The 27625-nt window shown below is 30.0% G+C and overlaps 1 protein-coding gene across 3 annotated transcripts in view; it reads right to left on the reverse strand.

The window, feature by feature from the left end:
- LOC111620540 (neogenin-like) overlaps positions 1-27625 on the reverse strand; it is a 79525-nt gene that overhangs the window by 6371 nt on the left and 45529 nt on the right. For 2 of the 3 annotated variants that reach the window (XM_023362471.1, XM_023362469.1), the window contains exons 8-18: positions 24775-24991; positions 24549-24703; positions 20468-20755; positions 18740-18789; positions 18520-18664; positions 15635-15745; positions 15376-15570; positions 13024-13119; positions 12629-12949; positions 2726-2833; positions 369-563 (exon numbers count right to left, since the gene is read on the reverse strand). In XM_023362471.1, the coding sequence (XP_023218239.1) occupies positions 369-563; positions 2726-2833; positions 12629-12949; positions 13024-13119; positions 15376-15570; positions 15635-15745; positions 18520-18664; positions 18740-18789; positions 20468-20755; positions 24549-24703; positions 24775-24991 (1881 nt within the window). The remainder of the gene's footprint in view (positions 1-368; positions 564-2725; positions 2834-12628; positions 12950-13023; positions 13120-15375; positions 15571-15634; positions 15746-18519; positions 18665-18739; positions 18790-20467; positions 20756-24548; positions 24704-24774; positions 24992-27625) is intronic. The other variant, XM_023362472.1, reaches the window with a different exon arrangement.

A 27625-nucleotide genomic window follows, 5' to 3' on the forward strand; every position in this document is an offset into this window, starting at 1 on the left:
TTGCAATACATTAAGATGCTAAACAAAACAAGGTAACTATGTAATACAATCTCCATACGACAAAGGTTTTGTATATCTAAATTGTAAGTTTCTAATGATGGCAGAGTGTAAAATCAATTGTATTATACAATTTAATTAATGGTAAAGCAATACATAGTTGTAAATAATTTCATCATCAAAAAGTAATTTAATTTATGTAGATGTACGGTACTTAAGAAATACATTTGATTCTATAATAGATGGTACTTATGCAATATCTCACATAAGTACTGTCTATTATAAGGATAAAAGTTATTTTTTAATTCTTAACTGTTTTGCAATTTATTCATAAAAACTAAAATTAGAGTTTTATAAAGGTTTGTGCTTACCGGAACCGGTACGAAAAGTGACTTCGGCGGACATCGGACCGTAACCTTTGTTGTTTCGGGCTTGAATTTTATAATAGTATGTGGTGTCGGCAGTCAGACCTTTCAGCGTGGCTGTCATTTTGTCTCCCACCACGCCCTCGACCACACGATCTCTGTCTTTTTGCGTGTTGTCGGTGGTATAAAATATTACGTAACCTGAAAGAAAAAGGTAAATTTAAATAAATTCAAATAAAAAAATTTTAAAGCATTTAAAGAAATATTTCAAACCATAAAATGTTTTAAACTATTAAAAAAAAATGCAGGAATGTAACACAATAAAACACAGGAAATAACATTAAAATATATTGCCAGCTTTCAGTATTTTGTATTCGTACTTAGGTGATTGTATTTGCTTAAAAATATTTAACAGAATATAAATCTCCAGGATCTACATTTTGGATATTTTTAATCTCACCTCCAATCATCAAGACAAGTCTGTTAAAAGGAACAGTGACATGTGCAGAAAGATTAATTAAATTAATGATCTTTCTTTTGTGCACATTTAGGACATTTAAGACGTCTTTATTATATTAACTTTTAGTTCTCCTAATCAAAATTTCTCAAAAGTATAAAGAATAAGAATTAAAGTACTTTTACAAGTATCCGATGCCAGAGGAATTTTTAAACAATTTGTATACGCCTAGGCAGAGAAGTGCTTATAAAGAAAGATCGACTCCACTAGGGTCAAATTGCATTTCGACAGTCGGAATGGACGCATAGAAGACTTAAAAATATTTTTGTATTAATCACATCATTAAACCACTTTGTGGCAGGCGTGCCTACGACCTAGCTCGGGACTACATTGACAAAACTGCATCAAACTACTGGCTGACCAGGGGCTGTCCATTTGGAGAGACTGGGTGGTTTATGGTTGCCATTCAAGATCAGGTCATAAATATTAAAAACTATAGAAAACGCATTCTGAAGGATATATCACTCACAAATGACTCTTACAGAAAATGCCACATTCTACCAGAAACAATACAACATATAACCTCTGGTTGCAAGCTCTTAGCACAAACAGGCTATTTACATAGGCATAATCAAATAGCAAATATAATACACCAAGAGCTTGCAAACAAGCACAGATTATTAAACACCCAGGTTGGTTCCTGGGTGTTTAATAATCTGTGCTTGTTTGCAAATATACTACAAATATACTCCACAGGCAGTATTATAAAATGACAGACACAAAATATACAACAACAGAGCCATAATCACAGATAAAACAATTCATCACAATAGATCTGACACGAGTGATGAATGCAATAATGATTGCTTATATAACAGTATTATAAACAAATGCAGTAAGATCGCTTACATTAATATAATAGACATCTCTGTTCCAAACACTCATGACATAAAAAATGCTCACACTAAAAAAAATCAACAAGTACATTCCACTCTACTCAAGAAATAAGATAGACACGGAGAATGGATAAGATATTTATTGTACCTGTTGTCCTCTCTTCTACTGGTGTTATACCACATACACTACACAAAAGCCTAATGTAACACTTATTTGAGTAGCCTTAACTTTAGTCTGGTATAGTACTTGGCACTAGTATCGACCGAGCACGACATTCGCAACATAATAATAATAGTATTGTTTGCGAAAATAATAGCATTATGAAATTATACTAGATAGAAATATCAGTAGCCTACAGTAGTCAGCATGTAAGGCACAAGGTAATTTTTGANGGGTGCCATGACGGTAAGAGTAAAATCAGACATATTCTAAATACTAAAACAGATGCAATAAGACCAATCTGGACAATAGAGAAATGCACATAGAAATAAATCATCACAATAGATCTGACACAATCGATGAATGCAATAATGATTGCTTATATAACAGTATTATAAACAAATGCAGTAAGATCGCTTATATTAATATAATAGACATCTCTGTTCCAAACACTCATGACAAAAAAATGCTCACACTAAAAAAAAAAAAATCAAAAAGTACATTCCACTTTACTCAAGAAATAAGACAGACACAGAGGATGGATAAGGTATTCATTGTAACTGTTGTCCTCTCTTCTACTGGTGTTATACCACATACACTACACAAAAGTCTAATGCAACACTTATTTGAGTAGCCTTAACTTTAGTCTGGCATAGTACTTGGCACTAGTATCGGCCGAGCACGACATTCGCAACATAATAATAATAGTATTGTTTGCGAAAATAATAGCATTATGAAATTGTACTAGATAGAAATATCAGTAGCCTACAGTAGTCAGCATGTAAGGCACAAGGTAATTTTTGAATATATATTAAAATATAATTAAAATATACATAAATTCTTAACTAACCTGTTATTTGTCCATTTGGAAATTTCGGAGGCTGCCAATGCAAATTTATAGTAGTCGGATCATCTTCACTAGCAAATATGGTTAAATCTCTAGGAGGAGATGACGGAGCTAAATGATAATGCAATTGTAAATCAGTGTGATTTACTTTCTGAAGCATTTTCTTAAATAAATGTGAAACTTGTGTAATGTTTATAAGTTCGCTGCAACTTACCGGCTTCCTGAGTGGTGTTCAAGACGTTCATACTCCACGTACTCTCTCGGCGCCCTTTCGTAAAATAATAATAATTTTCTATAAGTAAATAAAGATTGCAATTCAGTTCCGTCGAGTTGAAATATCTGTACTTTGGATTTGCAGAGTGAATAGCTAGTGTATCTGACGGTATAGTATCTGTTGTCGGTGACGATTTGGTTCCGAGACAGAGTCGTGTCCGTCCAATACAGAACTACCGTCGTAGAAGATAAAACGATTGCCTTCAAGCCTACCGGCGGTATCATCGGCGTTAGAGGTTCCGGGGCTAAAATAACGAAATTTTTAGTCCTAGAAAAAAAGAACGAGTTAATGTCAGATACGAAAGTATGTTTTACATACTTGTTTCAATCAGTGTCTTTACGGTCTCATAAATCGGTCTTCCGTCCCCGACTTGATTGTAAGCTCGTAAACTTATGACATATTCCGAAGAGGGAACTGTATGCAAAATACATTTTAATTATTAAATTTTATTTATTTATTTACATATTATAAATATTTAAAATATTATTATTATGTTTGTGTAATTACATAAACTGATTGACCTAAAAAACAGTATATTTAGAGAGAATCCTTTGCTTAGTAAAATTAATGCAAGGATCATTTTATTAATAGAACAGGTAATAAAAAGAGAGAAGAGGCAGTTTATTTAAAAAAATCTAACGGTTAATAAGTAACCTGCACGCCGTCATTAATAATATCAATAATCAATTAGTATATTGGACATCATTGACTCTCCCAAATGTGTAACAGAGTAAAGTTCAGTCCTTTCTATGCTTCTAATAAATCAAAAAAGTTTTCCCTTTCTAAAATTTTTCTGAAAAATCTAAAACTTTTGCCGTTTTATAATAATTAAAAATATAAAAAAGTTTTAAAATATTTTAACAGACGGCACCAAACGTGCAGTTTTAAATGTTGCTGGATTTTTTTTGTGCTTGTGACAGTAAAAGTAGCAAATTTTAAAGCAGAAGACATCAGTTATAAAATTTGCTGGAATAAACAGATGAATACATCCAAACATGCAATGGACAAACGGGTAGAGGGATACATCATCNCCAAACGTGCAGTTTTAAATGTTGCTGGATTTTTTTTGTGCTTGTGACAGTAAAAGTAGCAAATTTTAAAGCAGAAGACATCAGTTATAAAATTTGCTGGAATAAACAGACGAATACATCCAAACATGCAATGGACAAACGGGTAGAGGGATACATCATCACTGAAAATATTGACAAATGAAATTTAAGAATATTAGAACAGGCAATGAAAGAATAAGAAATTCCAAATATTAATTAATATGAAAAAGAAAAGTCAGACGACGACAAACGGCAATAACTAGTTGTAGCCATCAGAATATTGGCTGTAAAATATTGTTAAATTATAAATAACTAAGAAAAATAAAAAAGCAAATAAATTTATTAACATAAGACTAATAAAATTTCTTGGCACAAATTTTTTTCTATAAATACTTTTTCAGGTTAGGTGTCTTTCCTTGTTCCGAAGGCTTTAGATTTTAAAAAGATATTTAAAATCCATAGATGTGGTAACGTATAGTCTGCCAATCTAACCACCGGCCATGGAAAATAAATATAACCTCGATTGAAAATCTGTCCTTAAACATTAAGTCAATGATGTTAATTCAAATGTAGTTCTTTGTCTCTACCCCATAGGGTTCTTTTTTGTTTAGATGCCATTTTATTTGGTCGTCCCAACCAAAATTTAATTTAAGATAATGTTCCTATTTGTATTATAAGATTAAAAATGATAACAAACCGACAAAAGAATGTCAACTCTAGAAGTTCTTTTTGGAAGCATTCTTATATCCAAAGGAAGTAAGTTTAATTAATAGCCGAAATGGCAAAGAGGGGTGCCATGACGGTAAGAGTAAAATCAGACATATTCTAAATACTAAAACAGATGCAATAAGACCAATCTGGACAATAGAGAAATGCACATAGAAATGGATATTAGAATGACTAATAATCTTCATTCACGTGCACTAAAAATTAAATACTTTATAATGATAATTTATTTATTTAAATAAGAATAATTAAAATAAATAATAGACATTAACAAATATATGCTTATTTAGAATCTTTACAATATTACATTACAAATTAGAATCTTCCTTCAATGTTAAGCTAGATTCTGTTATATGAACCACTAAGAAAGAGCGAAACGAATGCTAATCAAAACGAAATGTTGTTTGCATCGTAGTACATAAGATACACTGAGTTAGAACTAGATACGTCGAAAAGATTTCGAACGCTAGTTGTGAAAAGACGATCGGTTGAACAAACTGACGTTCATCAAAAGTCAAGATATTTTTTAACATCTAAGAAACTGGTCAAACACTTGCCGAAAGGAACGAACCAGCAGTTCATATCTACTTTGCAATGGATTATATGCCAATCTGAACCTAGCTTTACAAACATTACCTTTAATTATTTTAGAAGACATATAGTACTTATTGTATTTTGTTTGAGCAATTATTTTATTGCCAAATTCGTACGAGTATGCCTAAAAATATATTATTTTTAAGACGATTCCGAGTTAAAAATCCACGAAATCGATCAAATGATCTCGCAAGCCAGATAACAGAAAAATACCAATGAATATTACTGAAAAATATCTAAAACAAATTCTTTTACAATCTTTTAATAATTTATATTCTTAATTGTTCAATACATTTTATACTTTGTATTTTGCAAGTCTCTTTCCATTTACTCATATTTTCTTGATAAAATTACAACACTATAATGTTTAAAATTTAAATATTAGCATATTTATCACATATTTTAAAAATAAATTAAACAATTTTATTAAAAAAATGAATAATCTGACATTGAAAAACTCACTCAAATTTTCTATAGCATAATATCTCTGTTTTCCATCCAGTACTTTTGTATAAACATCCGGAAAGCCAATTCCCCAACCAATAGTATAACCACGCACCATAATATTTTGATTTCTAGGCGGTGCCCAACTTACAAAAATGGAATTGGACGACGGTCGAGCCCGGAGAGAGTGAGGTTGGTCTGGTACTCTGCTCTCTGAAAGTAGTTAGAATTTAATCTTTTGTTCGAAAATTAGATTTGTTTCGAGCGTGTTACTAACCGTCCAGATCGTTCTGATAAGTTTCTACCGCAATCCATTCGGTCGAAGGACCACTTCCGTTAATGGATAAAGCAGATAACTTTACGTAATACTGAAGTCCTCTTTCTAGACCTTATACAAAAGAAATTACTTTATGTAAGTAAAAATATTATATTAATTAATTAATTATTTAAATTTTTATAGGTGGAGAATAAGGGTGAGAAATTATCTTCCATGGCAGTCTGTATTTCTAGATGAGTATTTTATAGTCATTCACACACAAATTATTACGATCTGTTCATCTATGTACTGTACTTGTCACATAATTACTGTATTTCCATGAAGATATTCTATGCCGTATTTCATTTGTATCGGCTTTGTATTGCAATTTACAGTCACTACAATATCACAATACAAACATCCAATAAATCGCAATGCAATCATAAAGCCACCTTAACACCATACTTTTTCTAAATAACATCAATTCTTAAAGGATATTAAATAAACATATTATTTATTACAATAATCAAAACTTGGCACCATGTTTATTATCTGTCTTTTTCTTAAAGCTGCTAGTTGAGGAAACCAAACATGAATAGATTTCTCAAAAATGTTTTAGGCTCTATAGAGCTGGCTTCGGCCATAAAAAGAATAAAACATCTATAGAACTTTTTTAAGTTTTGAAATATAGAATGTTTTAGAAAATATGATAAAAGATATATACAAATCCAAACAAAAACATCTGAGATGTAAAACAATTGACCAAGTAAAATATTATGACAATTTATCTAGAAGATAAACTTTTTTCTTGGGAGTTTTTCTTTGGTACAGATAAGTTTGATGCTTCAAAGAGGTACCCAAAACATTTTCATTATTCTTTCCTACATCTCACTTTGAAGCACCAAGCTCATCTTTATTAAAGAAAAATTCTTAAGAAAAGAATTTTGACTGTCTTCTAAATTGTCATAATTTTTTACTTGGTCAATCTCAGATGCTTTTGTTTGAATATCAATTGGGTTTTGGTTAATGATTGTTATTACATCGAAACTTAAGACAACAAAATACACTTCAGTTGGTGCTTGGCAACAAAACAGCCACTGATCAAATGCTTTTGATATGCTGTTAGTAAAATCGTTACAAAAAGTTTTAATTTGCTTCAATTTGAGCTTTTCTTTTTTTATTCTGGATAACATTTTAAATGAAATCATTTGTTTTCATGCAATTTTATCCTTATGGGTATAAAATTAAGCATAAAAGTAAATAGTTCTATGGAGAACCCCCCATGATATTTGACCTATCAATCCAGAAGTCGTGTGAGGAACTCATTGACAATGAAAAAAGCATAAGTTTAAAATTTGAGCTTTCTAGATCCAGTAGTTTTTTCTCTAGGAATGTCCACAATGCCGGATGGAGAAAAGAAGACACGGCTTTTTTTGGTAATTTTTTCATTTTCAATTGTTTATATTTTGGTAACCCCTTTATAGAAAAATGTGAAATTTTGCACACTACCTAAGAAAACAATTTTCTTTCGAACAAGATATTCAGAATTACTATATGTGTTTCATGGGTGGTGAAATCAACCCTCAAAAATTGGCAACTCTGATTCCTGTATATATAATCAGTTAGTGACTTTTTACTTGGCACAGAGTCATTGCCGTGACTCTTGACAATGTTAATAAAAAACTAAATGAAAAGATGAAAAGATATTATGTTGATGATGATATTATCCTTTTGATTAACCAAGATGTCAATATTTTGTTGAGCACCAATTTCCAATATTCATCTAAGTCTGCTGCATTATTAGCATGTATTAAACTGAGATGCAATTTCAACCAATTGAAAGAGCTCTTTAATTCTTTTATAAAGTGACCAGGCAGTAGAACCTATGTGATAAAAATTATTACCATTCTTGTTTAACTGCGGGGTGTAAATTGCAAAAACTTAAAACAGAAAAACTTTGACTTTATTGCTGCAAAGAGTATCCATTACTGTAGGTAGTCTTCTAATGAGCAACTTAATATCACAATTTCTTGTATACTTAGAAGCTAATGTGACCAAAACCTTATTGGTGACTGATAGATTATTTTGTGTATCTTTCTTGTTTTAGAAAAATACCTTCGTTTGAAATCTTGTAGTGGCAGCTTTTATCATATTGTTTATAACACTGTTACAAAATCTGTGCTTCCTTGCCACTTTTTTGATGTATCACAGCTCTTTTTCCTTGCCTACTTCAAATGTGGAATGAGTAAATGATCTATTATAAATGCAAATTCATCTCTCTAGTAAAAATAATGTATAATGATGTACACTAGGTAATTAGAACAATATTTTTAGCTTTTAATTGAAAGCATTTCAAATATTTTGGGAAAGAAAATTATTTATTGGCTCATTAAAAATTTCATTTTATTGCATTTCTTTTCTGTTGAGAAGATTCTGTGTAATAAGCTGTAATGTATGTGTAACTATGTCATGATAAGAAAATTATAATAAATGCCCTCAGGTAATGAAGGAATTAATAACTTAACAATTTAAGTAATCATTTTATGTATTACTTAAAAACTACACTTAATTTATATCTATAGGAGCAGTCACTTAAAGTGTATTATAGGTGATAAGATGCATTGGAGAAAGAAGGCATACAACCTTTCCTATTCATAACCTGGTCAGAGACATGAATAGAGTAGGTTATTCACTTCTCAAGTCAACTTTACTTCCCAGAGATCACTTAGACATCCATTGGGAAAAAACTTGGATGATCTTGGATTATTGACAAGAAAAAAGCACTCACTACTAGGATTTGATCTCGGATCCTGTACTCGGTAGTTTGCCCACATATCTCTAGACCACCATGGATCGTGTTTTATTTATACTTTCTATATTTTCTATAAAAATACACTTAGTACAATACCTGTCAGAGCGTACAATCGTCTATTGCCGTCAGTCGTAACGGTTTCGCCTCTCCGGCTCCCCTTTTGTTTATATCTTATTTTATATCCCGTAATAATTCCATTTTGCGATTCTTTCGGTGGCGGTTCCCATCTGACAATAATACTCTGAAAATTTTTTCAAATTTCTTATGAATACTTTTACATAAATAATTTAATAATTACACATTTTAAAATTTATACCGTTGAGCTAGCGGCTTCTAAAGTGACATTTAAATTAATTTATTTAATTAACAGTTTACTATCAATCAACTATATACTATGAATTTTGTTATAACTTTCTATAACGTCAAATATTCAGTTAAGTGTTTCATTACAAAAGTAACAATAAGTAATTAATATATACAAAAGAATAAAAGAAATGAAACGATATTAGTTTTTCCTCTAATTATTTAGTTAAACTTCAGAAAATCATAATGAAGCTTAAAATATTAGGAAATAATAACTGAAATATGAATATTCAAAACTAAATAGTAAACTTACTTTTGAAGTAGATCCCCAAGATACTGTGAGGTGTGATATTGAGAGGCTTTGTGTAAATCTTCTTCTTTCAGAATTTGCTTTCTTCCTTTGTTNACTTGGGGCTACCACCACATACAAACACCATTCACGTGCGATGTGTAGTTTTGGCAGAAAAGTGAAATATAGGGACATACATGTCCATTTATATATATATATATATATAGATAAACAAGCACCTAACATCACAAATAATAATTAAAGAAAACAAAACCTAGTATAAATATATTGATTTTATACTCCATACAACAAAATGTAAGATAAGATGATAAAATGGAACAGCAACAAAGAAAAGTAAATAGAAGAAATTGGTGAATAGAGTTTAGTACAGTAGTACATTCCATACTACTTGGTGCTACTGACCTTAAGTCTGTGTTGTTAATTACTAATAATGTAAAAGCTAGATAAATCCTGAAATAAAAGTTATTTATATGGTAATCTTTTAATTTAAAGATGCAAAATTTGATCAAGACCCTCCTAAAACTTTAAGTAATAAACCGACAATAAATCTATTCTCTTTTCTCAGTTTAGATTCTCGATAACTATTTATAATAATAATAATTTTCTATAAGTAAATAAAGATTAAAGTTAGGAATTATTTGTGGTGTAATTTTAATTGGATAATTTAACAGCAGGACCACTTAAAATGCCTTAGAACATTGTCAATATGTCTTTTACGGGGTTGAATAATGCAAATTTTTATAAATTAAGTAACTAAATGAAATTGAAATACAGTTTGCAATACATTAAGATGCTAAACAAAACAAGGTAACTATGTAATACAATCTCCATACGACAAAGGTTTTGTATATCTAAATTGTAAGTTTCTAATGATGGCAGAGTGTAAAATCAATTGTATTATACAATTTAATTAATGGTAAAGCAATACATAGTTGTAAATAATTTCATCATCAAAAAGTAATTTAATTTATGTAGATGTACGGTACTTAAGAAATACATTTGATTCTATAATAGATGGTACTTATGCAATATCTCACATAAGTACTGTCTATTATAAGGATAAAAGTTATTTTTTAATTCTTAACTGTTTTGCAATTTATTCATAAAAACTAAAATTAGAGTTTTATAAAGGTTTGTGCTTACCGGAACCGGTACGAAAAGTGACTTCGGCGGACATCGGACCGTAACCTTTGTTGTTTCGGGCTTGAATTTTATAATAGTATGTGGTGTCGGCGGTCAGACCTTTCAGCGTGGCTGTCATTTTGTCTCCCACCACGCCCTCGACCACACGATCTCTGTCTTTTTGCGTGTTGTCGGTGGTATAAAATATTACGTAACCTGAAAGAAAAAGATAAATTTAAATAAATTCAAATAAAAAAATTTTAAAGCATTTAAAGAAATATTTCAAACCATAAAATGTTTTAAACTATTAAAAAAAAATGCAGGAATGTAACACAATAAAACACAGGAAATAACATTAAAATATATTGCCAGCTTTCAGTATTTTGTATTCGTACTTAGGTGATTGTATTTGCTTAAAAATATTTAACAGAATATAAATCTCCAGATCAACATTCTGGATTTTTTTAATCTCACCTCCAATCATCAAGACAAGTCTGTTAAAAGGAACAGTGACATGTGCAGAAAGATTAATTAAACTAATGATCTTTCTTTTGTGCACATTTAGGACATTTAAGACGTCTTTATTATATTAACTTTTAGTTCTCCTAATCAAAATTTCTCAAAAGTATAAAGAATAAGAATTAAAGTACTTTTACAAGTATCCGATGCCAGAGGAATTTTTAAACAATTTGTATACGTCTAGGCAGAGAAGTGCTTATAAAGAAAGATCGACTCCACTAGCGTCAAATTGCATTTCGACAGTCGGAATGGACGCATAGAAGACTTAAAAATATTTTTGTATTAATCACATCATTAAACCACTTTGTGGCAGGCGTGCCTACGACCTAGCTCGGGACTACATTGACAAAACTGCATCAAACTACTGGCTGACCAGGAGCTGTCCATTTAGAGAGACTGAGTGGTTTATGGTTGCCACTCAAGATCAGGTCATAAATATTAAAAACTATAGAAAACGCATTCTGAAGGATATATCACTCACAAATGACTCTTACAGAAAATGCCACATTCTACCAGAAACAATACAACATATAACCTCTGGTTGCAAGCTCTTAGCACAAACAGGCTATTTACATAGGCATAATCAAATAGCAAATATAATACACCAACAGCTTGCAAACAAGCACAGATTATTAAACACCCAGGTTGGTACCTGGGTGTTTAATAATCTGTGCTTGTTTGCAAATATACTACAAATATACTCCACAGGCAGTATTATAAAATGACAGACACAAAATATACAACAACAGAGCCATAATCACAGATAAAACAATTCATCACAATAGATCTGACACGAGTGATGAATGCAATAATGATTGCTTATATAACAGTATTATAAACAAATGCAGTAAGATCGCTTACATTAATATAATAGACATCTCTGTTCCAAACACTCATGACATAAAAAATGCTCACACTAAAAAAAATCAACAAGTACATTCCACTCTACTCAAGAAATAAGATAGACACGGAGAATGGATAAGATATTTATTGTACCTGTTGTCCTCTCTTCTACTGGTGTTATACCACATACACTACACAAAAGCCTAATGTAACACTTATTTGAGTAGCCTTAACTTTAGTCTGGTATAGTACTTGGCACTAGTATCGACCGAGCACGACATTCGCAACATAATAATAATAGTATTGTTTGCGAAAATAATAGCATTATGAAATTATACTAGATAGAAATATCAGTAGCCTACAGTAGTCAGCATGTAAGGCACAAGGTAATTTTTGAATATATATTAAAATATAATTAAAATATACATAAATTCTTAACTAACCTGTTATTTGTCCATTTGGAAATTTCGGAGGCTGCCAATGCAAATTTATAGTAGTCGGATCATCTTCACTAGCAAATATGGTTAAATCTCTAGGAGGAGATGATGGAGCTAAATGATAATGCAATTGTAAATCAGTGTGATTTACTTTCTGAAGCATTTTCTTAAATAAATGTGAAACTTGTGTAATGTTTATAAGTTCGCTGCAACTTACCGGCTTCCTGAGTGGTGTTCAAGACGTTCATACTCCACGTACTCTCTCGGCGCCCTTTCGTAACTTTAACGGAAAATTCGTACTGAGTATTGGGCTTCAAATTATCAATCATGCAATTCAGTTCCGTCGAGTTGAAATATCTGTACTTTGGATTTGCAGAGTAGGAATAGCTAGTGTATCTGACGGTATAGTATCTGTTGTCGGTGACGATTTGGTTCCGAGACAGAGTCGTGTCCGTCCAATACAGAACTACCGTTGTAGAAGATAAAACGATTGCCTTCAAGCCTACCGGCGGTATCATCGGCGTTAGAGGTTCCGGGGCTAAAATAACGAAATTTTTAGTCCTAGAAAAAAAGAACGAGTTAATGTCAGATACGAAAGTATGTTTTACATACTTGTTTCAATCAGTGTCTTTACGGTCTCATAAATCGGTCTTCCGTCCCCGACTTGATTGTAAGCTCGTAAACTTATGACATATTCCGAAGAGGGAACTGTATGCAAAATACATTTTAATTATTAAATTTTATTTATTTATTTACATATTATAAATATTTAAAATATTATTATTATGTTTGTGTAATTACATAAACTGATTGACCTAAAAAACAGTATATTTAGAGAGAATCCTTTGCTTAGTAAAATTAATGCAAGGATCATTTTATTAATAGAACAGGTAATAAAAAGAGAGAAGAGGCGGTTTATTTAAAAAAATCTAACGGTTAATAAGTAACCTGCACGCCGTCATTAATAATATCAATAATCAATTAGTATATTGGACATCATTGACTCTCCCAAATGTGTAACAGAGTAAAGTTCAGTCCTTTCTATGCTTCTAATAAATCAAAAAAGTTTTCCCTTTCTAAAATTTTTCTGAAAAATCTAAAACTTTTGCCGTTTTATAATAATTAAAAATATAAAAAAGTTTTAAAATATTTTAACAGACGGCACCAAACGTGCAGTTTTAAATGTTGCTGGATTTTTTTTGTGCTTGTGACAGTAAAAGTAGCAAATTTTAAAGCAGAAGACATCAGTTATAAAATTTGCTGGAATAAACAGATGAATACATCCAAACATGCAATGGACAAACGGGTAGAGGGATACATCATCACTGAAAATATTGACAAATGAAATTTAAGAATATTAGAACAGGCAATGAAAGAATAAGAAATTCCAAATATTAATTAATATGAAAAAGAAAAGTCAGACGACGACAAACGGCAATAACTAGTTGTAGCCATCAGAATATTGGCTGTAAAATATTGTTAAATTATAAATAACTAAGAAAAATAAAAAAGCAAATAAATTTATTAACATAAGACTAATAAAATTTCTTGGCACAAATTTTTTTCTATAAATACTTTTTCAGGTTAGGTGTCTTTCCTTGTTCCGAAGGCTTTAGATTTTAAAAAGATATTTAAAATCCATAGATGTGGTAACGTATAGTCTGCCAATCTAACCACCGGCCATGGAAAATAAATATAACCTCGATTGAAAATCTGTCCTTAAACATTAAGTCAATGATGTTAATTCAAATGTAGTTCTTTGTCTCTACCCCATAGGGTTCTTTTTTGTTTAGATGCCATTTTATTTGGTCGTCCCAACCAAAATTTAATTTAAGATAATGTTCCTATTTGTATTATAAGATTAAAAATGATAACAAACCGACAAAAGAATGTCAACTCTAGAAGTTCTTTTTGGAAGCATTCTTATATCCAAAGGAAGTAAGTTTAATTAATAGCCGAAATGGCAAAGAGGGGTGCCATGACGGTAAGAGTAAAATCAGACATATTCTAAATACTAAAACAGATGCAATAAGACCAATCTGGACAATAGAGAAATGCACATAGAAATGGATATTAGAATGACTAATAATCTTCATTCACGTGCACTAAAAATTAAATACTTTATAATGATAATTTATTTATTTAAATAAGAATAATTAAAATAAATAATAGACATTAACAAATATATGCTTATTTAGAATCTTTACAATATTACATTACAAACTAGAATCTTCCTTCAATGTTAAGCTAGATTCTGTTATATGAACCACTAAGAAAGAGCGAAACGAATGCTAATCAAAACGAAATGTTGTTTGCATCGTAGTACATAAGATACACTGAGTTAGAACTAGATACGTCGAAAAGATTTCGAACGCTAGTTGTGAAAAGACGATCGGTTGAACAAACTGACGTTCATCAAAAGTCAAGATATTTTTTAACATCTAAGAAACTGGTCAAACACTTGCCGAAAGGAACGAACCAGCAGTTCATATCTACTTTGCAATGGATTATATGCCAATCTGAACCTAGCTTTACAAACATTACCTTTAATTATTTTAGAAGACATATAGTACTTATTGTATTTTGTTTGAGCAATTATTTTATTGCCAAATTCGTACGAGTATGCCTAAAAATATATTATTTTTAAGACGATTCCGAGTTAAAAATCCACGAAATCGATCAAATGATCTCGCAAGCCAGATAACAGAAAAATACCAATGAATATTACTGAAAAATATCTAAAACAAATTCTTTTACAATCTTTTAATAATTTATATTCTTAATTGTTCAATACATTTTATACTTTGTATTTTGCAAGTCTCTTTCCATTTACTCATATTTTCTTGATAAAATTACAACACTATAATGTTTAAAATTTAAATATTAGCATATTTATCACATATTTTAAAAATAAATTAAACAATTTTATTAAAAAAATGAATAATCTGACATTGAAAAACTCACTCAAATTTTCTATAGCATAATATCTCTGTTTTCCATCCAGTACTTTTGTATAAACATCCGGAAAGCCAATTCCCCAACCAATAGTATAACCACGCACCATAATATTTTGATTTCTAGGCGGTGCCCAACTTACAAAAATGGAATTGGACGACGGTCGAGCCCGGAGAGAGTGAGGTTGGTCTGGTACTCTGCTCTCTGAAAGTAGTTAGAATTTAATCTTTTGTTCGAAAATTAGATTTGTTTCGAGCGTGTTACTAACCGTCCAGATCGTTCTGATAAGTTTCTACCGCAATCCATTCGGTCGAAGGACCACTTCCGTTAATGGATAAAGCAGATAACTTTACGTAATACTGAAGTCCTCTTTCTAGACCTTATACAAAAGAAATTACTTTATGTAAGTAAAAATATTATATTAATTAATTAATTATTTAAATTTTTATAGGTGGAGAATAAGGGTGAGAAATTATCTTCCATGGCAGTCTGTATTTCTAGATGAGTATTTTATAGTCATTCACACACAAATTATTACGATCTGTTCATCTATGTACTGTACTTGTCACATAATTACTGTATTTCCATGAAGATATTCTATGCCGTATTTCATTTGTATCGGCTTTGTATTGCAATTTACAGTCACTACAATATCACAATACAAACATCCAATAAATCGCAATGCAATCATAAAGCCACCTTAACACCATACTTTTTCTAAATAACATCAATTCTTAAAGGATATTAAATAAACATATTATTTATTACAATAATCAAAACTTGGCACCATGTTTATTATCTGTCTTTTTCTTAAAGCTGCTAGTTGAGGAAACCAAACATGAATAGATTTCTCAAAAATGTTTTAGGCTCTATAGAGCTGGCTTCGGCCATAAAAAGAATAAAACATCTATAGAACTTTTTTAAGTTTTGAAATATAGAATGTTTTAGAAAATATGATAAAAGATATATACAAATCCAAACAAAAACATCTGAGATGTAAAACAATTGACCAAGTAAAATATTATGACAATTTATCTAGAAGATAAACTTTTTTCTTGGGAGTTTTTCTTTGGTACAGATAAGTTTGATGCTTCAAAGAGGTACCCAAAACATTTTCATTATTCTTTCCTACATCTCACTTTGAAGTACCAAGCTCATCTTTATTAAAGAAAAATTCTTAAGAAAAGAATTTTGACTGTCTTCTAAATTGTCATAATTTTTTACTTGGTCAATCTCAGATGCTTTTGTTTGAATATCAATTGGGTTTTGGTTAATGATTGTTATTACATCGAAACTTAAGACAACAAAATACACTTCAGTTGGTGCTTGGCAACAAAACAGCCACTGATCAAATGCTTTTGATATGCTGTTAGTAAAATCGTTACAAAAAGTTTTAATTTGCTTCAATTTGAGCTTTTCTTTTTTTATTCTGGATAACATTTTAAATGAAATCATTTGTTTTCATGCAATTTTATCCTTATGGGTATAAAATTAAGCATAAAAGTAAATAGTTCTATGGAGAACCCCCCATGATATTTGACCTATCAATCCAGAAGTCGTGTGAGGAACTCATTGACAATGAAAAAAGCATAAGTTTAAAATTTGAGCTTTCTAGATCCAGTAGTTTTTTCTCTAGGAATGTCCACAATGCCGGATGGAGAAAAGAAGACACGGCTTTTTTTGGTAATTTTTTCATTTTCAATTGTTTATATTTTGGTAACCCCTTTATAGAAAAATGTGAAATTTTGCACACTACCTAAGAAAACAATTTTCTTTCGAACAAGATATTCAGAATTACTATATGTGTTTCATGGGTGGTGAAATCAACCCTCAAAAATTGGCAACTCTGATTCCTGTATATATAATCAGTTAGTGACTTTTTACTTGGCACAGAGTCATTGCCGTGACTCTTGACAATGTTAATAAAAAACTAAATGAAAAGATGAAAAGATATTATGTTGATGATGATATTAACCTTTGGATTAACCAAGATGTCAATATTTTGTTGAGCACCAATTTCCAATATTCATCTAAGTCTGCTGCATTATTAGCATGTATTAAACTGAGATGCAATTTCAACCAATTGAAAGAGCTCTTTAATTCTTTTATAAAGTGACCAGGCAGTAGAACCTATGTGATAAAAATTATTACCATTCTTGTTTAACTGCGGGGTGTAAATTGCAGACTTAAAACAGAAAAACTTTGACTTTATTGCTGCAAAGAGTATCCATTACTGTAGGTAGTCTTCTAATGAGCAACTTAATATCACAATTTCTTGTATACTTAGAAGCTAATGTGACCAAAACCTTATTGGTGACTGATAGATTATTTTCTGTATCTTTCTTCTTTTAGAAAAATACCTTCATTTGAAATCTTGTAGTGGCAGCTTTTATCATATTGTTTATAACACTGTTACAAAATCTGTGCTTCCTTGCCACTTTTTTGCTGTATTGCAGCTCTTTTTCCCTGCCTACTTCAAAAGTGGAATGAGTAAATGATCTATTATAAATGCAAATTCATCTCTCTAGTAAAAATAATGTATAATGATGTACACTAGGTAATTAGAACAATATTTTTAGCTTTTAATTGAAAGCATTTCAAATATTTTGGGAAAAAAAATTATTTATTGGCTCATTAAAAATTTCATTTTATTGCATTTCTTTTCTGTTGAGAAGATTCTGTGTAATAAGCTGTAATGTATGTGTAACTATGTCATGATAAGAAAATTATAATAAATGCCCTCAGGTAATGAAGGAATTAATAACTTAACAATTTAAGTAATCATTTTATGTATTACTTAAAAACTACACTTAATTTATATCTATAGGAGCAGTCACTTAAAGTGTATTATAGGTGATAAGATGCATTGGAGAAAGAAGGCATACAACCTTTCCTATTCATAACCTGGTCAGAGACATGAATAGAGTAGGTTATTCACTTCTCAAGTCAACTTTACTTCCCAGAGATCACTTAGACATCCATTGGGAAAAAACTTGGATGATCTTGGATTATTGACAAGAAAAAAGCACTCACTACTAGGATTTGATCTCGGATCCTGTACTCGGTAGTTTGCCCACATATCTCTAGACCACCATGGATCGTGTTTTATTTATACTTTCTATATTTTCTATAAAAATACACTTAGTACAATACCTGTCAGAGCGTACAATCGTCTATTGCCGTCAGTCGTAACGGTTTCGCCTCTCCGGCTCCCCTTTTGTTTATATCTTATTTTATATCCCGTAATAATTCCATTTTGCGATTCTTTCGGTGGCGGTTCCCATCTGACAATAATACTCTGAAAATTTTTTCAAATTTCTTATGAATACTTTTACATAAATAATTTAATAATTACACATTTTAAAATTTATACCGTTGAGCTAGCGGCTTCTAAAGTCACATTCTGTGGTGTATCACTGGGAACTAAGATAAAAATTTATTTATTTGTTATTTTGGCTTATAAAACTCTTAATATATTAAATACCATCAAAAATAAAAAATAGTAAATATTAAAATTCTACAATCAATAATATAATTAATAAATAATCCAATTACTATGTCTAAATAGTTTAGAATCTAAATTAAACAAGAAAGTGGTACACATGTGGCAGATCTGTTTAAGATGCCAAAGTCAATGGCATGCACCATTCTTAAGTGCAAGGGAGCAATAAAAGCAGTAAATGTGGCTAAAGGTGTGACAACATTGATCTCTAGATCACGTTATTGACAACATGAAAATACTCCTCCCAGTGTGGGTAAATGAAAAGCAATTGGGTGATGACATCATCTCTGAGAGGATTATTTGTGAGAAAACCAAGCAAGCTGTATGACCTTAAGAAATGGGACATCATCAATCATTAACATACAGTAAATGCAATTTTCATTTTATTATACAGTGTTTACATATTTTATTTATTGTTTTTGTGTTTTAATTTATTATTTAGGGCATTTAATTGCTTTATTTTTACCTTAAATTATGTGTATTTGCTGTTTAAGTTTATCGAAAGGGGTATTGTTTAGGATCGGGAAACAGATTCATAGAAGTTAATGATATTAAACAAAATTTATACTACAGTATTAATTCTTTATCATCATATTCAAGACATTCTGTAAAATGTAACAATTTTGTATTGGTTTAATCATTACAGTCAAATCTCAGGTTATTAACAGCCCTGCTTTTGAACAAAATTTTGAATGCCATATTTGCTCTGGTTGCCTACAATAACTCAGTTTCCAAACAAGCTACTCGGCAGAGCCAGCTACTGACAGTCAACTTCCTATATTTCCTATGTTAAAGAAAGTCGATGGCCCGACTAATCAATGACATGACTACCGATTTGTAAGTTAGTGGCACTGAGATAGCCTGGTATCACGTAACGAATCATCGACGACGTTGCTATTTAAATTAGATATCAATGTATATGCGGGAAAGACATTATTTCCATTTTTTGGTAGGTTTCCATTCCATTCCATAAATGCTTTATAGGCATTTTATGCATGAAATACAGCTAAAAAAGTTAAAAAAAAATTTGTATTGGGGGTCAGGAATGGATTAATCCATTTTATATTGTTTCTTATGGGAAAATTTGTTTTGGTTTGAGTACAAATCAGTTTCCGAACAACTTTTAGGAATGAATTAACTTCGTAAACTGAGGTTTGACTGTACTTAGCAACAACTACATAAGTATGTTTAAACTGTGTGAATTTGGTCTGATTTAATTCAGTTCATATGTTAACTTCATTAAAGCATTCTAGTATATATTTTGTTTAATACTCAATTTTGGAATTTTATGCATTCAATAATATTTTTAAAATTTATTAGAAATTTCATCTTAGCAAGAATTTCAATATACTATTAGAAATAGATTATTGTTATAAATTATTTTTCATTGAATACATCAAAATTTTTTTTTATTAAAATCCTCCTCATTTTATGAATTAAAATGGATCAGACTTCGGGAAACTAAAAATCCACAATTAATAATGACTTTGTGTTGGTATGTTTCATATAAAATTATTATTGATTATGAATCCTTACATAATAACTTCATAAAATGACAATTTGTTTACTAACTTCCCATTAAAGTACAAGTATACGTACTGTCCTGATACGTTGTGGCGGCAACTTCGTCTGTACTCTGTCCGGGACCGTTCTGATTTTCCGCAATCACCCAAAAACTGTATTCCGCATACTTTTTTAATCCTTGCAAAATGTACTTTGGCTCCGACGTAATGACTTCGTGTTCCTCCGACGTGCCCACTTCCATGTAATACAACTTATACTGTTGGATGGGTCCGTTTAAAATAACCGGAGGATGCCACTGTACGAGAATAGAAGTCGCCGACAGCGGCTGCGCCGACAACTCGAGAGGAGGACCAGGAACATCGACTGAAATAGTTAAAATAAAAATATGAAAATAGTAACGACATTTTATTTATTTAACCTTTAATGTTCCAGGAGTCAAAATACATTGCCTTATAGTAAAACTAGATTTTATATATCTTCAATAAATAGTAATGTTTCATATTAATAGATTTTACATGTTAAATTATTATTTTAATTGCAAAATTAAAATTTAAGAAACATTTTTTAAGTAAGAATAGTCAACTTAAGAACAAACAAGTTTCATCCTTTTTCTGATATAACTTTTTCAGGCCAAATTTAATTACTTTAACAATATCCAATACTAAGATAAAGCTAGGAAAGATGATATAAGCATAAAGAAAATTAATGACAGCTGTAAGTTTGTCTGAAACGGTGCCAACGTCAAACTGTGTCTATTTTTAAGATCCGAATAAAGATGAAATATTCTTATTTATTGTTTCTCTACGTTACAAACTATATTTGTTTTGAAATAAAAATACTTTTGGTAATAAGCACCTAATTTAGATTCTCCATTGAGACATTCATTTTATACAAAACCAATTAAAAACTACAGATTATAGTATTAATATTAATTTTTACCTAAATATCTCAACTTTTTAAAAATATAATACTACTACATCAATTTTTTTTCTGTTTTTTGTATAATTTGCAATTTCTTGTATATTACTGTTAATATCTGGTTTTTAACATTCCCTTTTTTATATTACCAGAAAGCTAATTTTGAGCCTTAATTAGATTTACTATGTCTTTTTACATTATAATAAATACAAAATAAACATAAACATTGGCTTAGTCAGCGTACGAGTAGGCAATTCTATCAAGTCAATCCTTACATTTAGTAATACGAGGTATATAAAAGAGAACGAGTGTACTTCTTCACATACAGTATTTACTCTATACGTTCACCAAATGATTAACTACTTTCGATATCAATCCCTTTACTCCAAGAAAAATAGGATTTAGCAAATCAAGTGTAAGTGTAAATATTTCTTTTGTACTTAAAAAAAATAAAATCTTAGCTCTATCTAATTAACTTATAATAGCATAGTTTATAGTACTTTGTGAAATATGCATTTTGACGCTCGCTCTTAATCAGTGATTAAACAGATAATTTAAAACACTGCATTGCTTATTGAAATGTAGAATGACCATCCAGTTTCCATAATAATAATAAACTGATTTTATCCAAATATAAATATTACAATGAATATTTTTAAGTTCTTTTTTGCATTTTATATTATATAGAATCATACCAAACTGTTTAACTGAAAGTTGTGAATGGAAAAATTACCATAATGCTGTTATCATTGTAAATAATCATTAGAAAACATATCTTAACAAATAAAGAATTTAAACTTTTATTTTAAACACAATAAAAGTTTTTAAATTTTTTATTCAATTTATAAATGACTCAGAGATGATTTAAGAATTTATAACTTTCAATGTTAAATAGTTCTTTTGAAAAACTTTATAGAAAACATGTTATAACAAAGCTATTTCTATAGAATTTTTCACAATTGTTTTACATTTTTGTATTATACTATATACAGTTGTCTCCCGTACCACACGGTTTGGAAATTGAGGATATCCCCCTGTACATGACGACTTCCAGTTTTGCTCTAACAGTTTTGGAAAACCTCCATACAATTTTCAGAAATTTAAGTGTAAATTTCATTATTCAATGTTTTATTTTATTGAAGCAAGTGCGCACGTTGTCTCAAATTTGCCCATGGATTTCAGAATATTGAAATTTTCAAATTATTTTGTGCCTTTCATCAGGTTTACTTTAATGAAAACTGACAGTACAATTTTTTCCTTCCTTGTCCTAGCTTTCCTATTGACAAAGTACGAGTATCATTGTCATTGCTTTCAGACTTAATACTGTCACTGTGTTTTGTTTTTATACATTAATCTTCACATTTAGTAAAGTTTATTTAAATATATTTAGATGAGTGCCGTGAAACTTTTTTTTCATAATTCATAGAAAAAGAATAATTCATAAAATGACAAACAAAATTGTTCAAGTACAATTCATTATTCAAACACAAATTTTGGAAAAAAGTTGCTCAGTGCTCAACTGAACAAACAACCTGCTACAACAAATTTTCAATTTGTATACTTTTTGAATTTATAATTTTTGAAAATTGTATACTTTTGCTAACTTCTGGAACCTAACCTTGTGTTTTGCATTAGTCCTTTCGTATAGCACAGATTCGCATAACACGACACTTTCTTCGAACTTAACTACCATGTTATACAAGAGTTACCTGTACTTATTATTTTACTTAGTTATAAAATAATTAGTTGTGCTCATGCAAATAATTGTGCATATGTAAAACAAAATATTGAATGCAAAAAGTAAAGCTTTTATTTGAGATATTCCAAAAATAAATATATATTGAACCATTTGTATTATAATATTTTTCAATATTTGATGTTATGAAGTTCAAAAAAGTGGATGATTTTGCCTTGAAGAGTGCATACATTTTTGAAACAAACCATTCAGTGTAGGATATGTTTGTAATGTCCAACAACTTAAACAAATTACTAACGAGTTGGTCATAAAGTACTAATTCCACTCAGGGTGTATGCTCAATGTTAATGATGTTTCAAATGAAATTCATGAAGGAAAGAGTTGGTTTACATCATGAAAAAAATAGTGTTAGTAATATTGATGTTTATAAATCTATTCAAATGTGTAAACTGTGATTAAAAGTAAAATGAAATTGCCCATGTTAAGCAAGCTAAGAAAAATATTTTTGATAAGAATGCACTAGCAACTTTTAAAATGTCCCAGCAGAAGAAAGAATAATGACGATATCATTGTTGTTTAATTCGTTTGACTTTACAAACATACCCATAGAAAATGACAGTGCTGCCAACCAAATCGTTTCAAGAACTGTATGAATGAATTTTCTTATATTTAACTTTAACACGTTAAAATGTTTTTGTTATGGCTATGAATTAATAAAACCTCACCCAGACTAGCATTAAAAGTAAATCATTATGTTTCTAAGAATATATTGTTGTGAAAAGATTGAAGTTGACTTTGCTCACTCTAGCACAGAGCAAGAAAAATAATTATTATTGTATTTATTCAAGAATAAGATTATCTTAAAATGTGTACTATATACCAACGGTGGGCAACCCCCGGCCCGCGGGCCAGCTACGGCCCGCGAAGAGTTTCTATCCGGCCCGCGAGATGTTTAGAAGAAATTATAAATAAATATTTTTCGAAGTAATTCGTCTAATTTAAATTGAATATTATTTTCTGAAGTGTTGCGGCAGCAATGACAGGAAAAAATAAGGGAGTCATTTCTTTATTCAAACAAAAAATGGGAGAACAGAATTTTTCTAAATTATATTTCATCGCATCATCCATCAAGAAAATCTATGTGCAAAAGCTATGCAATTAGAAAATGTAATGTCTGTCGTATCCAACTGCATAGTGCTGTTTTTATTGTGTTTAAAGTCACTTAAATTTTACAAATAGGTGAGCCGTTCACAGCCCGGCACACGCATTTGTAAAATCTAAGTGACTCATACAACATGGAATTCATATAAAACGGAATAATCAACAGTGTTATAGGGGGGTCGACTGTAGTAATTAATTTCCTTTTATTTATTTATTTCATATTTGCAGACTAAAAATTTACAGGTCACAAGGTGTCAATTAACTACTATGGCCCGCGGAAAAAACGTAAAATTTATTCTGGCCCATGTTATAAAAAAGGTTGCCCACCCTTGCTATATACGTTGTAAGTTTTTCATACCACTAAAGTTAAGCTTTAAATACCTTCATCCTGTGTTTCGACCATAATTTCTTCGGAACTCTTTCCGGCTCCATGCTGATTATAAGCGACCACTCGAAAGAAATAAGACGTAGACGGTTTTAATCCCTGAATGCTCACTTCTTCTAATCTCGATTTGGAAGTATTGACCACCCGTTCTCTGAACATTAATAAAAAATCTATGTAAATTTTATGTAAAATTTTAAAATATTAATAAATAATATAAATTACCTAGTAGAACCTTCTTCTCTATAATAAACAGAATAAGCAAAGATATTATTTGCTTTGGCGGGTTCGCGCCAGGACAAGGTAACGAATCTAGTGGATACGATTACTGCAGAAACATCTTGAGGCTGAGAAGGTGCATCTTTGGAATGAGGTTGATCTCCTGAAGTTCGATCCAGATGTAAAGTAGTGATAGTAGCATGAGTAGTGGGATGGGGAAAGTCTATTTTTAGATCATAGTACATGCAGAAAATTTTGTTTACGTATTTAATGTAATGAGATTAGCAAAACGGCAAAGGGAATACCAGAATAAGTCAGTTTTGAATATTATTAATGTAATAATTAGATTATATAAATAAGGAACAGTTACCATAGACACAAGAAAATAGTATTTAAGAATAGGAGAAAAAAACAAAAAATATCTACGTTAAATATACATAAATATCACAAACTAGAATTAAAACAAACTTCAAATAAATTTTCATTATATTTTCATAAAGGGAATAAATATAAATATATAGAACATTTAAAANACAATATCCAATACTAAGATAAAGCTAGGAAAGATGATATAAGCATAAAGAAAATTAATGACAGCTGTAAGTTTGTCTGAAACGGTGCCAACGTCAAACTGTGTCTATTTTTAAGATCCGAATAAAGATGAAATATTCTTATTTATTGTTTCTCTACGTTACAAACTATATTTGTTTTGAAATAAAAATACTTTTGGTAATAAGCACCTAATTTAGATTCTCCATTGAGACATTCATTTTATACAAAACCAATTAAAAACTACAGATTATAGTATTAATATTAATTTTTACCTAAATATCTCAACTTTTTAAAAATATAATACTACTACATCAATTTTTTTTCTGTTTTTTGTATAATTTGCAATTTCTTGTATATTACTGTTAATATCTGGTTTTTAACATTCCCTTTTTTATATTACCAGAAAGCTAATTTTGAGCCTTAATTAGATTTACTATGTCTTTTTACATTATAATAAATACAAAATAAACATAAACATTGGCTTAGTCAGCGTACGAGTAGGCAATTCTATCAAGTCAATCCTTACATTTAGTAATACGAGGTATATAAAAGAGAACGAGTGTACTTCTTCACATACAGTATTTACTCTATACGTTCACCAAATGATTAACTACTTTCGATATCAATCCCTTTACTCCAAGAAAAATAGGATTTAGCAAATCAAGTGTAAGTGTAAATATTTCTTTTGTACTTAAAAAAAATAAAATCTTAGCTCTATCTAATTAACTTATAATAGCATAGTTTATAGTACTTTGTGAAATATGCATTTTGACGCTCGCTCTTAATCAGTGATTAAACAGATAATTTAAAACACTGCATTGCTTATTGAAATGTAGAATGACCATCCAGTTTCCATAATAATAATAAACTGATTTTATCCAAATATAAATATTACAATGAATATTTTTAAGTTCTTTTTTGCATTTTATATTATATAGAATCATACCAAACTGTTTAACTGAAAGTTGTGAATGGAAAAATTACCATAATGCTGTTATCATTGTAAATAATCATTAGAAAACATATCTTAACAAATAAAGAATTTAAACTTTTATTTTAAACACAATAAAAGTTTTTAAATTTTTTATTCAATTTATAAATGACTCAGAGATGATTTAAGAATTTATAACTTTCAATGTTAAATAGTTCTTTTGAAAAACTTTATAGAAAACATGTTATAACAAAGCTATTTCTATAGAATTTTTCACAATTGTTTTACATTTTTGTATTATACTATATACAGTTGTCTCCCGTACCACACGGTTTGGAAATTGAGGATATCCCCCTGTACATGACGACTTCCAGTTTTGCTCTAACAGTTTTGGAAAACCTCCATACAATTTTCAGAAATTTAAGTGTAAATTTCATTATTCAATGTTTTATTTTATTGAAGCAAGTGCGCACGTTGTCTCAAATTTGCCCATGGATTTCAGAATATTGAAATTTTCAAATTATTTTGTGCCTTTCATCAGGTTTACTTTAATGAAAACTGACAGTACAATTTTTTCCTTCCTTGTCCTAGCTTTCCTATTGACAAAGTACGAGTATCATTGTCATTGCTTTCAGACTTAATACTGTCACTGTGTTTTGTTTTTATACATTAATCTTCACATTTAGTAAAGTTTATTTAAATATATTTAGATGAGTGCCGTGAAACTTTTTTTTCATAATTCATAGAAAAAGAATAATTCATAAAATGACAAACAAAATTGTTCAAGTACAATTCATTATTCAAACACAAATTTTGGAAAAAAGTTGCTCAGTGCTCAACTGAACAAACAACCTGCTACAACAAATTTTCAATTTGTATACTTTTTGAATTTATAATTTTTGAAAATTGTATACTTTTGCTAACTTCTGGAACCTAACCTTGTGTTTTGCATTAGTCCTTTCGTATAGCACAGATTCGCATAACACGACACTTTCTTCGAACTTAACTACCATGTTATACAAGAGTTACCTGTACTTATTATTTTACTTAGTTATAAAATAATTAGTTGTGCTCATGCAAATAATTGTGCATATGTAAAACAAAATATTGAATGCAAAAAGTAAAGCTTTTATTTGAGATATTCCAAAAATATATATTGAACCATTTGTATTATAATATTTTTCAATATTTGATGTTATGAAGTTCAAAAAAGTGGATGATTTTGCCTTGAAGAGTGCATACATTTTTGAAACAAACCATTCAGTGTAGGATATGTTTGTAATGTCCAACAACTTAAACAAATTACTAACGAGTTGGTCATAAAGTACTAATTCCACTCAGGGTGTATGCTCAATGTTAATGATGTTTCAAATG

The sequence above is a fragment of the Centruroides sculpturatus genome, unplaced genomic scaffold (genome assembly GCF_000671375.1).
Source record: "Centruroides sculpturatus isolate CEXI.00-Female unplaced genomic scaffold, Cexi_2.0 scaffold244, whole genome shotgun sequence".
NCBI classification, from domain to species: domain Eukaryota; kingdom Metazoa; phylum Arthropoda; class Arachnida; order Scorpiones; family Buthidae; genus Centruroides; species Centruroides sculpturatus.